General features: G+C 40.4%; 1 protein-coding gene across 1 annotated transcript in view; it reads left to right on the forward strand.

The window, feature by feature from the left end:
* Window positions 1-2,337: 2,337 nt before the first annotated feature.
* The window catches only part of LOC144683927 (calpain-5-like), a 171,113-nt gene continuing 156,658 nt past the window's right edge, over window positions 2,338-16,792 (forward strand). The window contains exons 1-2 of the mRNA XM_078547509.1: window positions 2,338-2,454; window positions 2,663-2,841. Coding sequence (XP_078403635.1) covers window positions 2,677-2,841 — 165 coding nt within the window. The 5' untranslated portion in view covers window positions 2,338-2,454; window positions 2,663-2,676. The remainder of the gene's footprint in view (window positions 2,455-2,662; window positions 2,842-16,792) is intronic.

Consider the following 16,792-nt stretch of genomic DNA (forward strand, 5'->3'; position numbering starts at 1 on the left):
TGCCAGGGAGGTGGGGAATAATAACCTGATTTATTTTCCAGTGAGAAACCTGCCTCTGGGGGGAAACTGATTAGTGTACAGATTTTTTTGCGTGGAGAAGCCCTTAATTGGTATGGAGATGGCTTTTCAAGCTTTGATAAGCTATGGAACATCATAACCTTGGCAGGGTATGGATAAGAAAAGAGAATTGTGCACAATCAGATTAACACTGATAGTGTGACTGATAAAGCCACACAAGTATTAGGGAATGACCATGTCCAACAAAAGAGAATCTAATCATCACCCCTTAACATTTAATGACATTCCCATCACTGAATCTCCCACTATCAACATCCTAGGCGTTACCATTGACCAGAAACTGAACTGGACTAGCCATATAAATACTGTGGCTACAAGGGCGGGTCAGAGGCTAGGAATCCTGTGATGAGTAACTCACCTCCTGACTCCCAAAAGCTTGTCCACTATCTACAAGATACAAGTCAGGAATGTGATGGAATGCGCTCCACTTGCTTGGGTGAGTGCAGCTCCAACAACACTCAAGAAGCTTGACAACATTCAGGACAAAGCAGCCTGCTTGATCGGCACCACATCCACAAACATTCACTACCTCCACCACCAATGCACAGTAATAACAGTGTGTACCATCTACAAGATGCACTGCAGGAATTCACCAAGGCTGATTAGGCAGCACCTTCCAACCACTACTATCTAGAAGAACAAGGGCAACAGATAGATGGGACCACCACCACCTGGAAGTTCCCCTTAAATCACTCACAATCCTGACTTGGAAATATATTGCCGTTCTTTCACTGTCACTGGGTCAAAATTCTGGAACTCCCTTCCTAACAGCATTGTGGGTGTACCTACACCACATGGACTGCAGCGGTTCAAGAAAGCAGCTCACCACCACCTTCTCAAGGGCAAGTAGGGATGGACAATAATTGTTGGCCCAGGCAGCAAAGCCCACATCCCGTAAATGAATAAAAAAGAGTAAAGAAACAATTGTTTAGCATGTATGATACACTGTTGTCCAATTGGACCAGGTATTATCAATTGGAAGATGTAATTAATGACCAATTAAATTTACCTAACGACAGCTGTAGCCAATTTTTAAGTCAACAATAGCCTGCCCCTGGCATGGCGTGATGTGCATTGAAGGGATAGAATTTTTCTTTGCTCACCAAGATTCTAAAGACTCAAGAGTACTAATTACATCTTGATCTTCACAAGCTACTTCAAGATTGAGACCAGAAGATTGAGATAGAGCAAAAGTGACCAACACTGATGGACCGCACAACCAGTTGAAGTTGTAAAAGTCTGTCCAAAGTTGTTAATTATACCTTTTCTTTAATAAATTTTCTAACATATACTATCCAAAGAGCCCTGTCTTACCATAACTGGTTAAGTCTTATACAAACAAAAGTGAATCAGAGTAAATTTGTTCCAAATTATCCAGAGCTGTTTAAAAGCAGCCTTAAATACAAGAAAGTTCTACAGGAGGCCTCAATTTTTTTTCCCCTAAACGGATTTTTAAAAAAAAACGCATTCATTTACTGAAGATTAATTTACCCAATTCTTATAGCTAAATGTTCTATTTATCAACACCAAATTTCTAACTCTAAATCTCAAGCTTGTATTCTGAAGACAGATGTGTCTGGCAACTGCTTTAGTCTTGTCAAGAGTAGTCAATACTGTTGATCTTATTCTTTATATAGTTATCTGTGCTGCTGTATGGAAGGCAGATTAGATCATTGATTTGATTATGGATATCCCATTCATTACTTGGTCATAAATATGAAGAATGGTCTCTTGAGTATATTACAAGAGATTGATCAAACCCATGAACCATAGCTAATGCTAAGTTCAGATGAGAAAATTTGAAAAAAATTGTCCAGCAACTTCAAAGGATGATAACGTCCTTTAAGAATACTTTACTTTCTCCACCAACACTACTACTGGTTCACCTTGCTGCTTGTAAAGTAGAAGGTTTTATGAATGAGATTGAACCACAGTACTAAATTGAATTACTAAACCGAACTAAACAGTGGTAATAGCAAAGCCTTTACGCAAATACAATGCCAGCAACAATTACTGTCTGCTGTACTTTGTTTAGTTTCACTTCAAATTAAATAATTATTTCAGAACAATGAAGTTTCATTGCTAAAGGAGATGTTTTGCAATAAAATCTGCTTAATAGGGATTTTATAGAAACTGAGGAGGAAAAATACAAACAAACTTAAGTTTGTTTTTATTTGGCTTCTTCACAAAATAAAGGGCTCCACCAAACTTTTCTAGCTAACGGGAGACTGCTGATGAGTTTGAAAACTCCCCATTCAGCTTTCAGAAATGGTAGAGTCTGGAAACTTGCAGGTTAAAATGCAGAGAACTTTGCAGGACAGATGGAGAGTTTGTTATGAGCCAGCTGACAGCTTACTTAAAAACACAACCCAGTAGGTAAGAGTGGCTTTTGATTCCTCAGAAAATGTTCTCAATTGAATTATTTACGTAGCATAAGAGTAATTGCTTACAGTCATGTTAGAGATCTAAATACAGAGGGGGCGTGTGGGAAATATTTACGTATATTTCAATTTCTTACATACTTTGGCAAGCTTTAACATTGAGTGTACTAATAAAGTTTACGCAATCATTGTTACTATTTTAGTTTTCGACTGAAGGATGGTTCTATCGGTAAAGTTGTACAAAGACCAGCAGTACACAGCTTTAAAAAAAGAATGCCTTCAGCACCATCGATTGTTTGAGGACCCTCATTTTCCTGCTATGAATGAGTCACTGTTTTATTCCAAGTCCCCTCCAGGACCGATTGAGTGGAAACGGCCACAGGTAATAATTTGTTCACTGTTTAATGTCTGACATGGTTGAAAGGAAATGGCAAAGTCTGTCATAAACATAGTGGTGTGGCATAGTTTAATTCTTTGCTGTTATTATGCTGGCAAAAACTACATGTTTAATGTGATGTTGATCACATTGTGATGTTCAAATGAAGCCTCATCCTGCTTGACATTGCAAAAAACCAGAGGGTTTTTTTTAAGAGAAGGGAAAAAATGCAGTGATGCTGGATCTGAAGCTCAACTGTGTTTTCAGGGATCAAACTTAAGTACAGCTGCAGACTTATCAATACATGCTTGATATAAGCAAATTGTTACCAAGTTTTGATTTCTGCCTAATTCAGTCAGCCCCATCACCAGCAATCCAGGTTAACCAATTAAAATATACCCATTGACCTGTGTACACATAACTGGATCACATTGTAATGGAAGCTCATCTTTTGAATAATGTTGGTATTATCACTTTATTTACCATGCTTATTTTTTTGTTATCTTTACATTTTGTTCTCAACAATGAATTGTAGGCTATTTGTACTGCAGAGTTTCAACTATGCAAAATGCGTAGTGTTCACTGATATGTTTACGTATTTCTGATGTAGGGTCTGAAGACACGGAATGGGACACTCGAGTGAGATTCACTTGTCCTTGGGATCCAGGCATTCCATTGTATGAAGGATAAATGTTCCCAGTTAGAAATGCATGATGTGCACCTTTATCATTTTTATGTTCAGTGGCATGCCTAAGATATGAATGTGTGCATGTGCTTTTGTGTCTGTTTAGATACAAGAATGGGTGTTCAATGTGTTGAAATTCATATATTTATACGTGTGTGCACATGTATGTCCATTGTACAGTATTGACTACTCTTGACAATACTAAAGCAGTACTACAGATTGGTCAGAATTACTTGGAATATTCAGACCTTGATATTGGCATTGGAATGATTTGTTCAGATTCAGGTTAATTTGAGTTATATCGTCTTTATTTCAGGTACAACTTTTTACCTGAATTCTCGTTGTTGCTATTTTCCAAAGAATTCCCTATTACATCAAGACATTCGTGCAATATGGAGAAATCATTATGTGTAAAATACCTAAGTTAGGGTGTGCAACGTCTACACGGAAGGCAGGCAGTGATTGGATTAACTTCTCAGAACCTCAGATTTGGGAATCCAAACACTTTCTAGAAGCATCTAGATGGACAAACCCTGAAATGTAAATTATAATTTACCAATAGCATTCATTTCCTTAATTTCAATCCAGAATTGAGTTTTTGATATTCGTTAGCTTCAAACAATGGAGGGACAAACTGATTGTTAGAGAGACAAAGCAGTCTAGGGAGATTGTCTGTAATTGATACTTTATTCTAGAAAGAGTCCTGCTAATTGATGCACCTTTCCCCCCAGAGCGAATGTCACTCCGGATGTCACTATTTAACACTGTTTTTCAGAGGCTGTGTCACAAATGTCATTAATTACCAGGGAGTGTCATGGGAAGAGGCTCATTAATTGACTGACTTCTCTGGCGTGTGCGTTCAACGCTCTTTAACAGATTAGACAGATTTTCATCTCACTCTGTTGGAGTAAAATTAGGATTTGATTTTTAAACAATCTCAAAACCTAAGGAATATTATACATAATTCCAAAAATCTTTGCTTTCACAAACTACTCATTTTAACACATGTTCAATCTAATCCTGACTGAATCTTCCACGTAACAAAGGATATCAAACCCCAACAACAAGAATATTTAATACAAACTACTTTTCCACTCCTTACATATTTATACTGAAGCGGCTTCAAGATAACAGATAGCTTTTTGCCATCTCATTGTCCAAAGGAAAGAATAAATCCGAGTTATTTTAGTTATGATTTCTCTTATTAACTGCATAACAGTCTCTACGCTCTAAAGATAATTCAACTTATGAGGGCATCAGGAGTGCTGTTACAGCAATTATAAAGTGATTAAAATATATATATATATATATGTGTGTGTGTGTGTGTGTGTGTGTAGTCAGCATTAACACATTATTTGTTGAAATGCCATTATGAGATTAAGGTGCTTCTCAGACACAACCATAAGGTCCATCACTGCTTTACTCAAAATATCTCATTTAATAATGTTTAAAAAAAGAAAAAAATATTTACTTTTCTTTTCTCTTACACATCCCTCATTGAAATCACTCAGTTGTGCTGTGGTATAGTTCAATGGAAGCCACTCACCCTCTGGTACCTTGCCCAAGTTACCATTCTTAATGTGTACACAATATGAGAGAGTGTCAGCAGTCCACTGAACTTTGTAGGAGCAGCACTGCAATCAAGCCTGATCCTCATTAGCTGACATATTTAAATTAACATATAGCGCAGATCACGATAGTCTGATTTTCTTCTTTCATGTTTAATCCATGGGCCTTGAGACCAAATATACACCCATACTGTGCCCCCAAACTGAAATCATCTCACTCAACTCAGATTAAGAATCGAGCCTGTGATTTTCCTGCTTTGTATAACTCAGTACCACAGTAGACATTGGCCGGAATTTTCCAGCCCGTCATGCCGCTGGGATCTTCCAGTCCCGCCCATGTAAATGGAAATGTCAATGGCTCGCCGGCCCTGCTGCGGTGTGTGGGGGGGGGGTGGTGGGAGTGCTGGAAAAGTCCGGCCAGTATATCTGCTATTTTTAAAAGGTCATTATTTGTCTTGGTTTTGTTGCTGTGCCTTACATCCAAGCATTGTAGATAAGCACTTCCATTACAAAAAGTGTCATCATGGGGCATCTTTCCATCTACGTAAGATGATGTACATGCAGCAACTCAAACCTGTCAGGGACGGAGTAGCTTCATATGGTAAACTTGTGCTGATGGCTGGAGAGACCAATCCGCGAGAGGCAGGTTCTGCCACATGTGTCACATATGCAGCTGTTATCAGGTGTCACTGTGGGTTGTTGCAAACAGAATGACAGTTAAGATTCCTGTACTAAGCCCATATCAATAAAATGCTCCAAAATTTGTTATGACAGACTAGAAAAGAATGGTTCAAATGATAAGTGCGCGCTAGATTCAATTTGTAATTTGATTTTCCTTCAATTAAGGGGTGGGATAATCAATAAGCTGGAAGTCTCAATAACTCTTTTCTGTTTAAATCAGAAAGTCAGTTTGGAAATCTAGGAAGGCAGAGTTCCAATTTGAAACCCTCAGAGAACAAACTGGCCAATTTGAAACTTCTAAAAGAGATGAGAAACATTGAACTTTTTTCAGCCTTTTTGGAAATGGCAAATTAAAGAGGAAAAGAACCATTTTCAAGTTATGTAAAAAAAAAGGGTGAGCTTAATTCTTAATGTTGTGATCTTTAAGTATTTTGTTTGCTCCATGTGTTGCATAATAAACTTTGCAGTCTAACCATATAATCTTAATGTAGCATTGATTATTTGCTTATTCATGATTTGGGAATAAATTCACTTAATATTTGAAAGTTAAAGCAAAGTCTTTTCTGCTGCTGTATTGTTCTTGAAGATCCAATCGAAAACTTATGGAGGCAGATGATGAATCCAGTAGCTAAATCCCAATAGCAGACAGTGTTTGCTTTGCATTTCTCCAGATAAATATCAGAAGGATAGGCACAATTGCAGTTTAGGAAGTTGAGGTTTGTTTGTGAGAGTAACCTAAACTATGATGGCAGTAATACTTTGTAGTAAGAAGAGTTGAAAAGACCCCAATGTGTAACACTTATAATCTGAAATATTGAAGAAACTCTACATCTTATTCTCTATGACTCAAATTTTTGGGTCAGGAGCTCTTCCAATGGCCACAAACGACAGCTTGCTTCAATACTTTTTTCTACCTATTCTGAGGCAACACAACATAAATAGATCTATTAAATGTCATATTGCCTGGGGAAAAGTGCATTTCTTTTCCTGCCCACTTCACACTTCCATGTTTGGTTCAATTGGGATAATTCCTCTATATGGAATTCTACATTTGTACAAGGCTGCTTTGTAAAAAAAAATAGGATAGTTTGCAATGTTTTGAGAGCTGTAAAAAGATGTCGATAGTCAAACGAGAATCACATCTGTGCACATCTTGGCAGTTCAGCCTAGACTCCCAGATCTTTCCAGGTTTTTTTCAATCACTGGGGAACATTTGTGTCATCCCTGACCTTGTTACAATTAAAACCAGCTGTATTGTGTTGTTTTTTTTTAAAAACACAATCACTTATACTGTTTTAAATTCCAATGATTTTGGTAACTTTCAAATATAGGGCACAGAGTTAAAATCGGTCCCTTGAGATTAAATTTGGTGGGAGCGAAGACCGCAATTTTCTGGCCCCGTTGTGATGGGCGGGAGATTTGGCGGCTCAGCCAAAAGTCCAACGTCTTTTGGCGGGACTGAACAATCCCGGTGTCGGGTGGGGCCAGAAAATACCACCTGAAAGTTTTTGCAAAAAGTGTACATTTAGTCTAAAACAACATTGTAGGCGTACAACTAGCACTGACTGCAGAAATTGCCACATCAGTCTACCTCGGGGTGTGGGGGCCATTGGAAAATTCAACATCTAAGTTGTCATTGAGAAGATGGCGGTGTGTCACTTTCTTGAATTGCTGCAGTCCATGTGGTGGCGATGGTTACAGAATACTGTTAGGTAGAGAGTTTTGTCCCAGTGATGGTGAGGAGATGATATCAATATCATGATGTTGATGGTGTTTTCATGCATCTATTGCCTTTGTCCTTGTTGATGGTGCAAGTTTGGAAAGCACTGCTGCAGAGCATTGCCAAATTGCTACACTAGAGTCACAGCACACCAGTGATGGGGTGGGTGGATACTTAGGCTAGTGAAAGAGGTACAAATTGAGATAATGCTAAGTTTCTTGAGTGCAGTTGCACCCATCAAGGCAAGTGGAGAATCCTCCATCATGCTCCTAACTTTGTGCCTTGTAGGTGGTGGAGAGACAATGATAATGCTTTTAAATGTCCAGGGGAGGTGTTTAAGGTCTCTCTTGTTGATGATGGTCGTTGCTTGTCACTAGTGTGAAGCAAATACTACGTGCAACTTAGCAGCCCAGTCCTGCATGTTCTCCAGGCTTTGTTGGATGCCGGCATACAAACTACTTAGCTCAAATTGTGAATGGAGCTGAACACAGTGCAACCATTACTGCACCACCCCACATCCACCTTCTAATAACAGGAAGGTCATTGCTAAAGCAGCTGAATAAAGCCTTGAATGAGGTCATGAGGAATTCCTGAAATGATGTCCTGTGACTAAGTAATTTGCCTTCAACAACTGCAACCATTGTCCTTTGTGACAGGTTTGACTCCAGAAACTGAAGAATTTTCCATTTGACTCCATTGACTTCAGTATTACTAAGGTTCCTCTTGGCGCCACATATGATTGAAAGCTGCCTTGATGTTAAGAGCAAGCACTCTCACCTCACTGCTAGCTTTCAACTCATGCCCATGTTTGGATGAAGGCTGAAATCAGGTCTGGGGCTGAGTACTTCTCATACAACCCAAACTGAACATGTTGCTGGTGAGTCAATGCCACTTGACAGCACTGTCGGTAACTCCATTCATTATTTGCTAATGATTGGGAATAGGTTGATAAGGTGACAATTCACCAAGTTGGATTTGTCCTGCTTTTTGTGCACAGGACATACCCAGGCAATTTTCCACATTGTTGAGTACATGCCAGTGTTGTAGACACAATAGAACTTCTAAAGGTTGGTAAGGTTATACAAGGATCTCGCACAGTCTGAGTGGACCATCTGATTTTGTAAGATTTTTAATCAAAATAATGGCCTGAGAAAATTTTGAAGTGTCATTTAAGTGCAGGATGTGGGTTTTACATGACAACTTCACTACTCCTGATTTAAACTTCATCAACCCCAATGGTACCCTGCTTTACTTTACAAATACGACTACCATATACGGGTTTTAATCTGTATATCCAGCATGCACTGTAATGATTATATACTGTTATTTTTACTTTGCAGCCAATCTCTCATGATAATTAATTGTCACTGGAATATTCATTATAGCTCCCCGTATGCTTCAACAGGTAAATATGTGCAAACCATGAATCTGGAATGACAGTAAAAGGTTTGCACATTTGCTTTTAAAGTTCCTGGATTAAGGAGGTGGATATAGGCCAGGTTTGCTGTTGCTGATCGCCATCAGATGACATCTGTTGAAAAGTATCATTGTGTTGGGACAAAACTGGGTTCACATTTGATGCCTTCTGACACTTAAATGCCTGGACTCACAAAAACTAGAATCACAATTAGATGCACAAATGCACAAGAGTCGGGGCCTCTGGACAAGGTAAGACCCAGGAATCCTCTTGATTTTACTTTTCACACTCTATAGCATAGCTGGGGTCAAATTAGCAGCCCAGCTAATTTGTAATCAGCAAATTCAATACAGAGCATGGATCAAACCTGGGTCGTAATGCTTCCGTAGCACACGGCATGGTGCCAGAGCTGGTGACAGAGCCAAGGCCACTGTTCCACTTTCTCGTGTCCCTTTTATTTTCCTCCCTTTGATTTTGCTCCTCCAGTTGCAAATTATGTAATGAGTTGCTTTTGGTAAAGCCACCACCACCTATTGCTTCAGAGTCAATCAGATGGTATGTGACACTCTCTATCTCGTGGTCCGGAAGTACAACTCTGTCCAACAGAAACTAATAGGAGCAGCATTGAACAGCCTCCAGCTGAGTGTGAGATCCTGAACTCTCAAGTGATATGTGAACTTTTGAACTGCACGGTTTCCAATAAGAATCTAACCATTGGTTTATTACAAATCCCTTTTTTTTTCATGCCAGCAGCTGTGTAGGAGTGCCTTGGATAAACATGTTTATTTGAACTCTATTCCTTGTCTTCAGCAGCAAAGTGGCATTGCATTGCGTTGTATAGGACTGAATGTGAGGATGAGGAAGGTTTCTACATTTTTCAGAATTAATCTTTCAAATTTTTAACAACTTTTATACTTAATCAAAAATAACACAAGACCATAGGGCACAATTTTCCAGTCCGCGTGCAGGGGCGGGCCCGACACGCCAATGCGTAAAATGGTGCGCGATGATGTCGGGTGTAGCAGCTAATTTGCACACAGCAAAATCTCACAAACAGCAATGTGATAATGACTAGCCAATCTGTTTTTGTTAAGTTGATTAAAGGATAAATATTAGCCAGAACTCTGAGGAGAACGCCCCTGCTTTTCTTCGCGAAGTATTGCCATGGGATCTTTTACGTTCACCTGAGAGGTCAGAGGGGGCTTCAGTTTAATGTATCATTTGAAAGATTGCACCTCCGACAGTGTAGCACTCCCTCAGTATATCAGCTTTGATTTTTTTGCTCAAGTCTTGGGGCAGAATTTAATGTTGCCGCTGGCTAGAGAACTGGTGTGAGCCCCACATTGCCTCTTTTGGCGATGGGCTGCTGGAATAAAGTGCCCTTCAAACACTTAACTGGCCAGCGCCAGGCTTTCCCAGGGATTTAGGATTCCACTGGTGGAAAATCCCGTCCACCTAGAGCTGTTAACCAGTCAGAAGCCAGCAGCTCTGCATTACCCATCATCTCCACCGGAACTGGTGGCTGCTGCCGATGTTGCACCCAGGGAGAAGCCTAGGGTCGCCAAGGGACCCAGGCCACAACTGAGTGTGTGTAGAATGGGGGGGCGGGGGTGTCATATGGTAGGGATTGCTGGTTAGTGGTGTGGATGGAGGCATTTGAAGTGGGCATTGAGTGCTTTTGAACAAGGGCCCTCTCCCCGGAAAACCCACAAGCAAACCCAACATGGTTTAAGTTTTGGGTTCCCTGCATGGTGACTCCCCCACTTGCTACCAATTTGCATTAATTGCCTGCTTAAGTGCCTCAGTTAGCGTCCAAGGAGGAAGCTGTCCAAGAGCCTTCCCACCCTAGGCTTAATTGAGAAAAAGCAGGAAGGCGATGGGGTCCCCACCTTCTTACCCAGGGGTGAGAATGCTACAAACTGAGCCACACTGATGCAATAACTAAGCTAACAGCAGTACTGAGGGAATGCTGTACCATTGGACAGTGCCATCTTTTGGATGAGATGCTAAACTAAGGGCAAGGTTTTACGCGTTGGCGAGCGGGGGTGGGGCCCACTCGCCGATGCGTAAAATGACGCGTGGTGACGTCGTGGGGAGCTCCCGATATCACCGCGCCCCATTTAAATTGTCAGGAAGGCGGGGGTGCAGCGAAATCAGCCGCGCACCCGCTGACCTGTCAATTATGTAATTAAAGGACCTGCACGTCCAACCTCAAGGTTGGCGGGCAGGCCAGGAGCCCCGGCGCGAACTAGAAAAAGCATGAAACCTCATCCACGGGCGGGATGAGGTTTTATGTAGCTTATAAAAAATTTTAAGAAAGATTTTTTGAAAATTATGGACATGTCCCAACTCATGTGACATTGTAACATGAGGGGGCATGTTAGGGAAATGTTATTTTTCTATTTTAAGGTTTTTGACATTTACAGCCGATCTCCCTGAGGCAGCACTTAGCCTCAGGGAGATGAATGCGCTCTTTCGTGCGCATGCGCGAAAGAGCGCACTCTTGATTTTGGGATTCCCCCCCTGCCCGCACAGGGAGCGCATAGCACTTCCCTGCGGATGTCACGCGGTGCCTTAATTGACCCGCCCACATAAAATGGCGCCGTCCCTCCGTTCGGGGGTGCCGATCGGAAGAACGCCTGTGCACACCCGCCCTTCAACATCCCCCCCACCCTTGACGAGGGGATAATTCAGCCCTAAGTCTCCACCTGCCTGCTGGGTTGGATGTAAAAGTTCCCATTGGACTATTTGAAGAAGGGATTCTCTTGGTCTCCTGACCAACATTCATCTCCCAACCAATCTATTTTATGCTTGTGGCACCTTGCTATGTGCAAATTGGCTGCAGCATCCTCCTACATGAGGACCCGCCTTCAATTAGTAATGAAGTATTAAATTAATTCTAAAGGACTTTATGATATTCTAAAGTTATGAAAGCTACTTCATAAGAGCATTTTTTAATTTTAAACCTAGTTTTATTAACAAAGCAAAATTTCCTCAAATCATAGGCAGGTTTGTTTTTGTTTTGCACACCGGTATTTCTGTTTATTTGAAACATTTTACAAAAATTCGACTTTGCTGTAGAACTAGTTTATAGAAGTTTGTAACCAGTATTCAGAGATCTTGCATCCTGGATAAATAAATGAATGACCGACTCAGGACAGAGCAGGAATTCTGTTCTGATGGAATGGGGACTAATAAAGATCCAGTCCAATTAGCAGTCCTTTCCCAGAGTACTTTTTAACTAACAGAGAGAGGAAGTAAGCTGCATCAATTACTCAAAATAACACATGCCCAGGGAATACTTTACAGATGTGAATGGCATCACATGACTGTGTTTGTGCTGTTACAATCAGCCTCAAAACAATTCAGGACTTAAATTCACCCTGAAGAGCCTATGTTTATACAGTATTCATGTAAAACATTAGTATTCAGTATAAAATGATTAAAATAACAGTATATTCTGAAAGGGCCTTGTGTACAATTGGAACACAAAGGGAGAATTATGTGGATGTAACAGCTCAAAGACACAAACAGGGTCAAATGCCTATCCTGAGTACAAATAGGCATAGCTCAAAATCAGCAGGAACTTAACATTCCTTTTTAGATCAGAAAGGGCTTGGAAAGAAGAATGTTCATCTGACATGTGACTTCTATCTGAATACTATGCTGTGGAACTGTAGGGGTTGGAGGAAGGGGTAGGTGTGACGGAGAATATTAAAAACCACATGTGTTTTCAGTTGAAGAATAGGCTTTTCAGATTTCCAGAGAGTGTTGCTTGTTGGCTGTCTTTCCAAACTCCAGTCTGAATGGTTGCTAAATATCTTCCTTCATTCTCTCATTGTATTTGCCATGGGTGAGTAAGATAGAGTGAGCCTGCAAGTAGACGACCCACACATTTCCCGTGTTCTCCCAATTCCATATTTGTTGGTCTCATTATTGCTCAAAGTGTATTAGAAACTTCAATGTAACCTTCATGTTATAATCAGTGATAGATTGCATTAAATGCCTCACAGCTGATGTTAAACCAACAGAATTGTAGTAATTTGTCTTATCGCTCCCTCCTTTTCTTAGATCATTGAGCAACATTTGTATTTTTATGATCCATAGTCACAATCCCTGAACTTAAATTCAATTCTTTAGATCCATGATTTGGATGGGATGGTAAACTGAGGTCTTATCTACTTGTTGTCATGTTCCATGTGGATGTTAAAGACCCCCTGGCACTAAGAGCGGAGAATTCTCTTGCTGTCCTAACTAAGAACAGATTCCCTAGCTAGCTGGGACATTGCTGTTGTACAACGACCTGTTCAATTTTCTATGAATAACAGTTGCTGCTCTTCAAAAATAATTACTTGTAAACCAGTGAATTAATATAACTCTTTAGTATCCCTGGAAAAACTCAGCAGGTCTGGCAGCATCGGCGGAGAAGAAATCAGTTAACGTTTCGAGCCTTCATGGCCCTTCGGCAGAACTGAAGCATAGTTAGAAGAAGGGAGAAATATAGACTGGTTTAAGGTGGGTGGGGCGGGGGTGTGGGGGGGGCGGGGAGAGAGACATTGAGGGTGTGGTGACCACCACACCCTCAATGTCTCTCTCCCCCCACCCCACCCACCTTAAACCAGTCTATATTTCTCCCTTCTTCTAACTATGCTTCAGTTCTGCCGAAGGGCCATGAAGGCTCGAAACGTTAACTGATTTCTTCTCCGCCAATGCTGCCAGACCTGCTGAGTTTTTCCAGGTAATTCTGTTTTTGTTTTGGATTTCCAGCATCCGCAGTAGCTTTTAGCTTTTTGTTTTTATCTTTTGTATCCCTGTTCTGTATCGAATTAACTGGTCCCTTTTACAGCACTTTACAGGGCTGTTAAATTGGTTCTAACACACTTGGCTTAGGGAAGGAAACAACAGCCAAGGTCCCTGTTAGTGATTACTATCCAGTGCTCATTTGTGTGGCTGTCAGCTGTACTGGGCTGTGTTGTGATACCTCCTACAAACTAACAGCCTGACAACACTCAGTATTCACGTTCACACAGGATGGATGATTACTTTGATGAGGTTCTGGAGCAATGCCAGCACATGTGGACTTGTACCTCACATGTCATCATCTTTAGAAGAGCAGGAGAGAAAATTTGGCAAGGGAAGAGCCCTTTCTTCAATAGTCATGTGTTCTCCTTTAACAAAATAAGGTAGTGAGGAGTGACTAGAATTCAACAGCATTAAGAGGCAACTGATCCCAAATTTCTGAAGCTTCAAGATGGCAATGGAAAGACATTGGAAATTAATACGTAGCAGAGTCCGTGATTAAATAAATACATTAGATAAATTTTACTGATTGACATCAGGTAGATAAAAGTGATGAAGATCAGCATGGGAACATGGGAGCAGGAGCTGGCCATTCAGCCCATCAAGCCTGTTCCATCATTCAACATAATCACGGCTGATCATCCGCTTCAATGCCTTTTCCCCACATTATCGCCATATCCTTTTATGTCACTGGGTATTTAGAAATCTGCCAATCCCTACTTTAACCGTACCCAGTAACTGAGCTTTCACAGCCCTCTGGGGTAGAGAATTCCAAAGATTCACAACCCTCTGTGTAAAAAAAATTCTCCTCACCTTGGTCCTAATGATTACTATTTCCTTTCCTATCATTATCCTGGAAATTGTGCAAGTAGGAAAGACAGGCTTGGGCCTTATGATGGTGCTAACAGTACATTGTCCATGAGAAGCAAGAAAGAGGAACACTGTTAACCCATACAAAAAACTGAAATATTGAAATTAGTAAAAATAAGTTAAAATTTGTTTAAAAATACAAGGATAACTGGATTGTTGTTGAAGATTTTGGGAATGAACAGTTTAGAATATCACCAACAAGTGCCTAAATGTCATTCATTTCACACAATGTGTTTTTCCAATAATTACACTGAAAAGTCAAGATTCCAGCCTTGGCAAGAAAATTTAATTCTAAGAATATAGTTATTGGCATTTTCCACAAAAGGGAGGGTCCAGTATACTGAGAGTAGGAACTGAAGGGCAGAGCCCTGTGGAGTTTCAGAATAATTCCAAACCTCCTTGTTTGGAGAAAAAAAATTATCCTGTTATGTTCAACTATTATCCCTTTGAATGAAGTGTTTTAATGAACTATTGTGTTGGTGCAATATAATACTTGCAGTGCACATAGTCTTGTAGGCATGAGGGAAGATCCCAACTATGCCTCATTGATATGGGTAACCACATATCGTCTACTCTTCCCCAACACTAACCTGGCTGCTGGAACCACTGTCTTGGGTCCACATCTGTGTCTCTCTTCCATGCACATCTGACTTCTGATCATCAGCCTGATGTCATTGACACTTGATTTGGGTGGGAGTCAGGTCTGGTATATTTAATTGAGGCCTGGAAGTTAAAATGCCCCTTGCCTCCCATTAAATAGATTGATTTGTTGCCCAACAATTAGAAGTTATCAAGATTGCTTTGAGAAAGGGATCTTTTTGGCTTGGTGTCAAATTTTGTCTGATAATGCTCCTGTGAAGCACCGTGAAACATTTTACTACTTTAAAGATGCTATACAAATGCAAATTATTAGAGTTGTTTTGCTTTATCCTGTGCACCCACTTCTAAATTCCCAGCACGTATCTACCTGTGTGCTGGTGTACGAGACGGATTGGGTGAATGATGCAGAGTGCTGTCAGTTGTGAGCTTGTTCCATTTATGTGACGCATTAAGTCGTTTTTGGGAACTAATCCATAGGAGCAGAAAATGAGCATACGTTGGAATACTGATTGCATGATATCTCTACAAGCATTGCTCACATAGCCAATTGGTGATGAACTGCAAGATTAGTGAGTGAGTGAATGAAGAAAAATAACAAAGAGACAACTAGTCCTAATTTTGGGGATGTGCATGAATTCATCCATCCTCACTTTGTCTTTGCTCTCTAGTCCTAGGTATTGGAGAAAGGACCATACAAAGGGATTCAAGGACTTAAGAGCCAAAGTCCTTCTCCCATTTGGGTTTTCTTCTTTGTTAATCATTGACTTATCCATGAAATGTAACATTGAGTTGCTAAAAGTTTAAAAATCACCAAATAATATCCAAATGCTAGTCCTAGACCCTAGTATCTAGCTGAGTTAAAGAAGGTACATGAATAAACAAATATGCATCTGGAGTCTAGGTTTTGTTCAGAGCTTGAGCTCTAGGCACATATTTACAGATACTAATGTGATAATACTTGCAGTTTTAAGCTGTAGCTTGAAGGTTTGGCCAGTTGTAGTTTAAAAATGCATGAGAAGCTAAGATGCCAGAAGGTTGACTGAATATCTTGGATGTTGTCTTAGTCAAGGTGTAGATCAAGAGGACACTGTTCATGGCACACAATGTTTGCACATCTGCTTGCTATAGGCAAATGGTTAGTAGTTTTACCTAGGCAGATTTTCTAATGCTGCCTGTCATGCTCAGTGTCAGCATGTTCTATTCTGAACTTCAGACTAAATTTTATATTTTTTAAAAACTGGACAAAATGGCTGGATAAAGAAGCCACCGGAGGGTCACCTGACTTCTTTTGTGGTTTAGAACCACTCGCTTATCTCATGAGGGAACAAAGGGACATCTCAGACTGATGTAAATCAATGCCTCTCCCTGAAACCAATCAAAAGGATATTATCAAATTAAATGGGACATTCAAAAACAAGACATTGACTGTCTCAAACCCTCAGAGTTGTTAACCCACAACACAGAATGTGTAATCAACATAAACACCACCCCCATATTTGGAAAAGACTTTGGACTTGTGAAAAATCACAGTGGAGGCAACCATGTTTTCTTGTGCTGCTCAAAGGAAGAGCTAGAAGCTGTTTGGAGTTAGAACCACAGAAGCCCTGAACACCATC

Source organism: Cetorhinus maximus, chromosome 8 (genome assembly GCF_964194155.1).
Source record: "Cetorhinus maximus chromosome 8, sCetMax3.hap1.1, whole genome shotgun sequence".
Classification (NCBI taxonomy): Eukaryota; Metazoa; Chordata; class Chondrichthyes; order Lamniformes; family Cetorhinidae; genus Cetorhinus; species Cetorhinus maximus.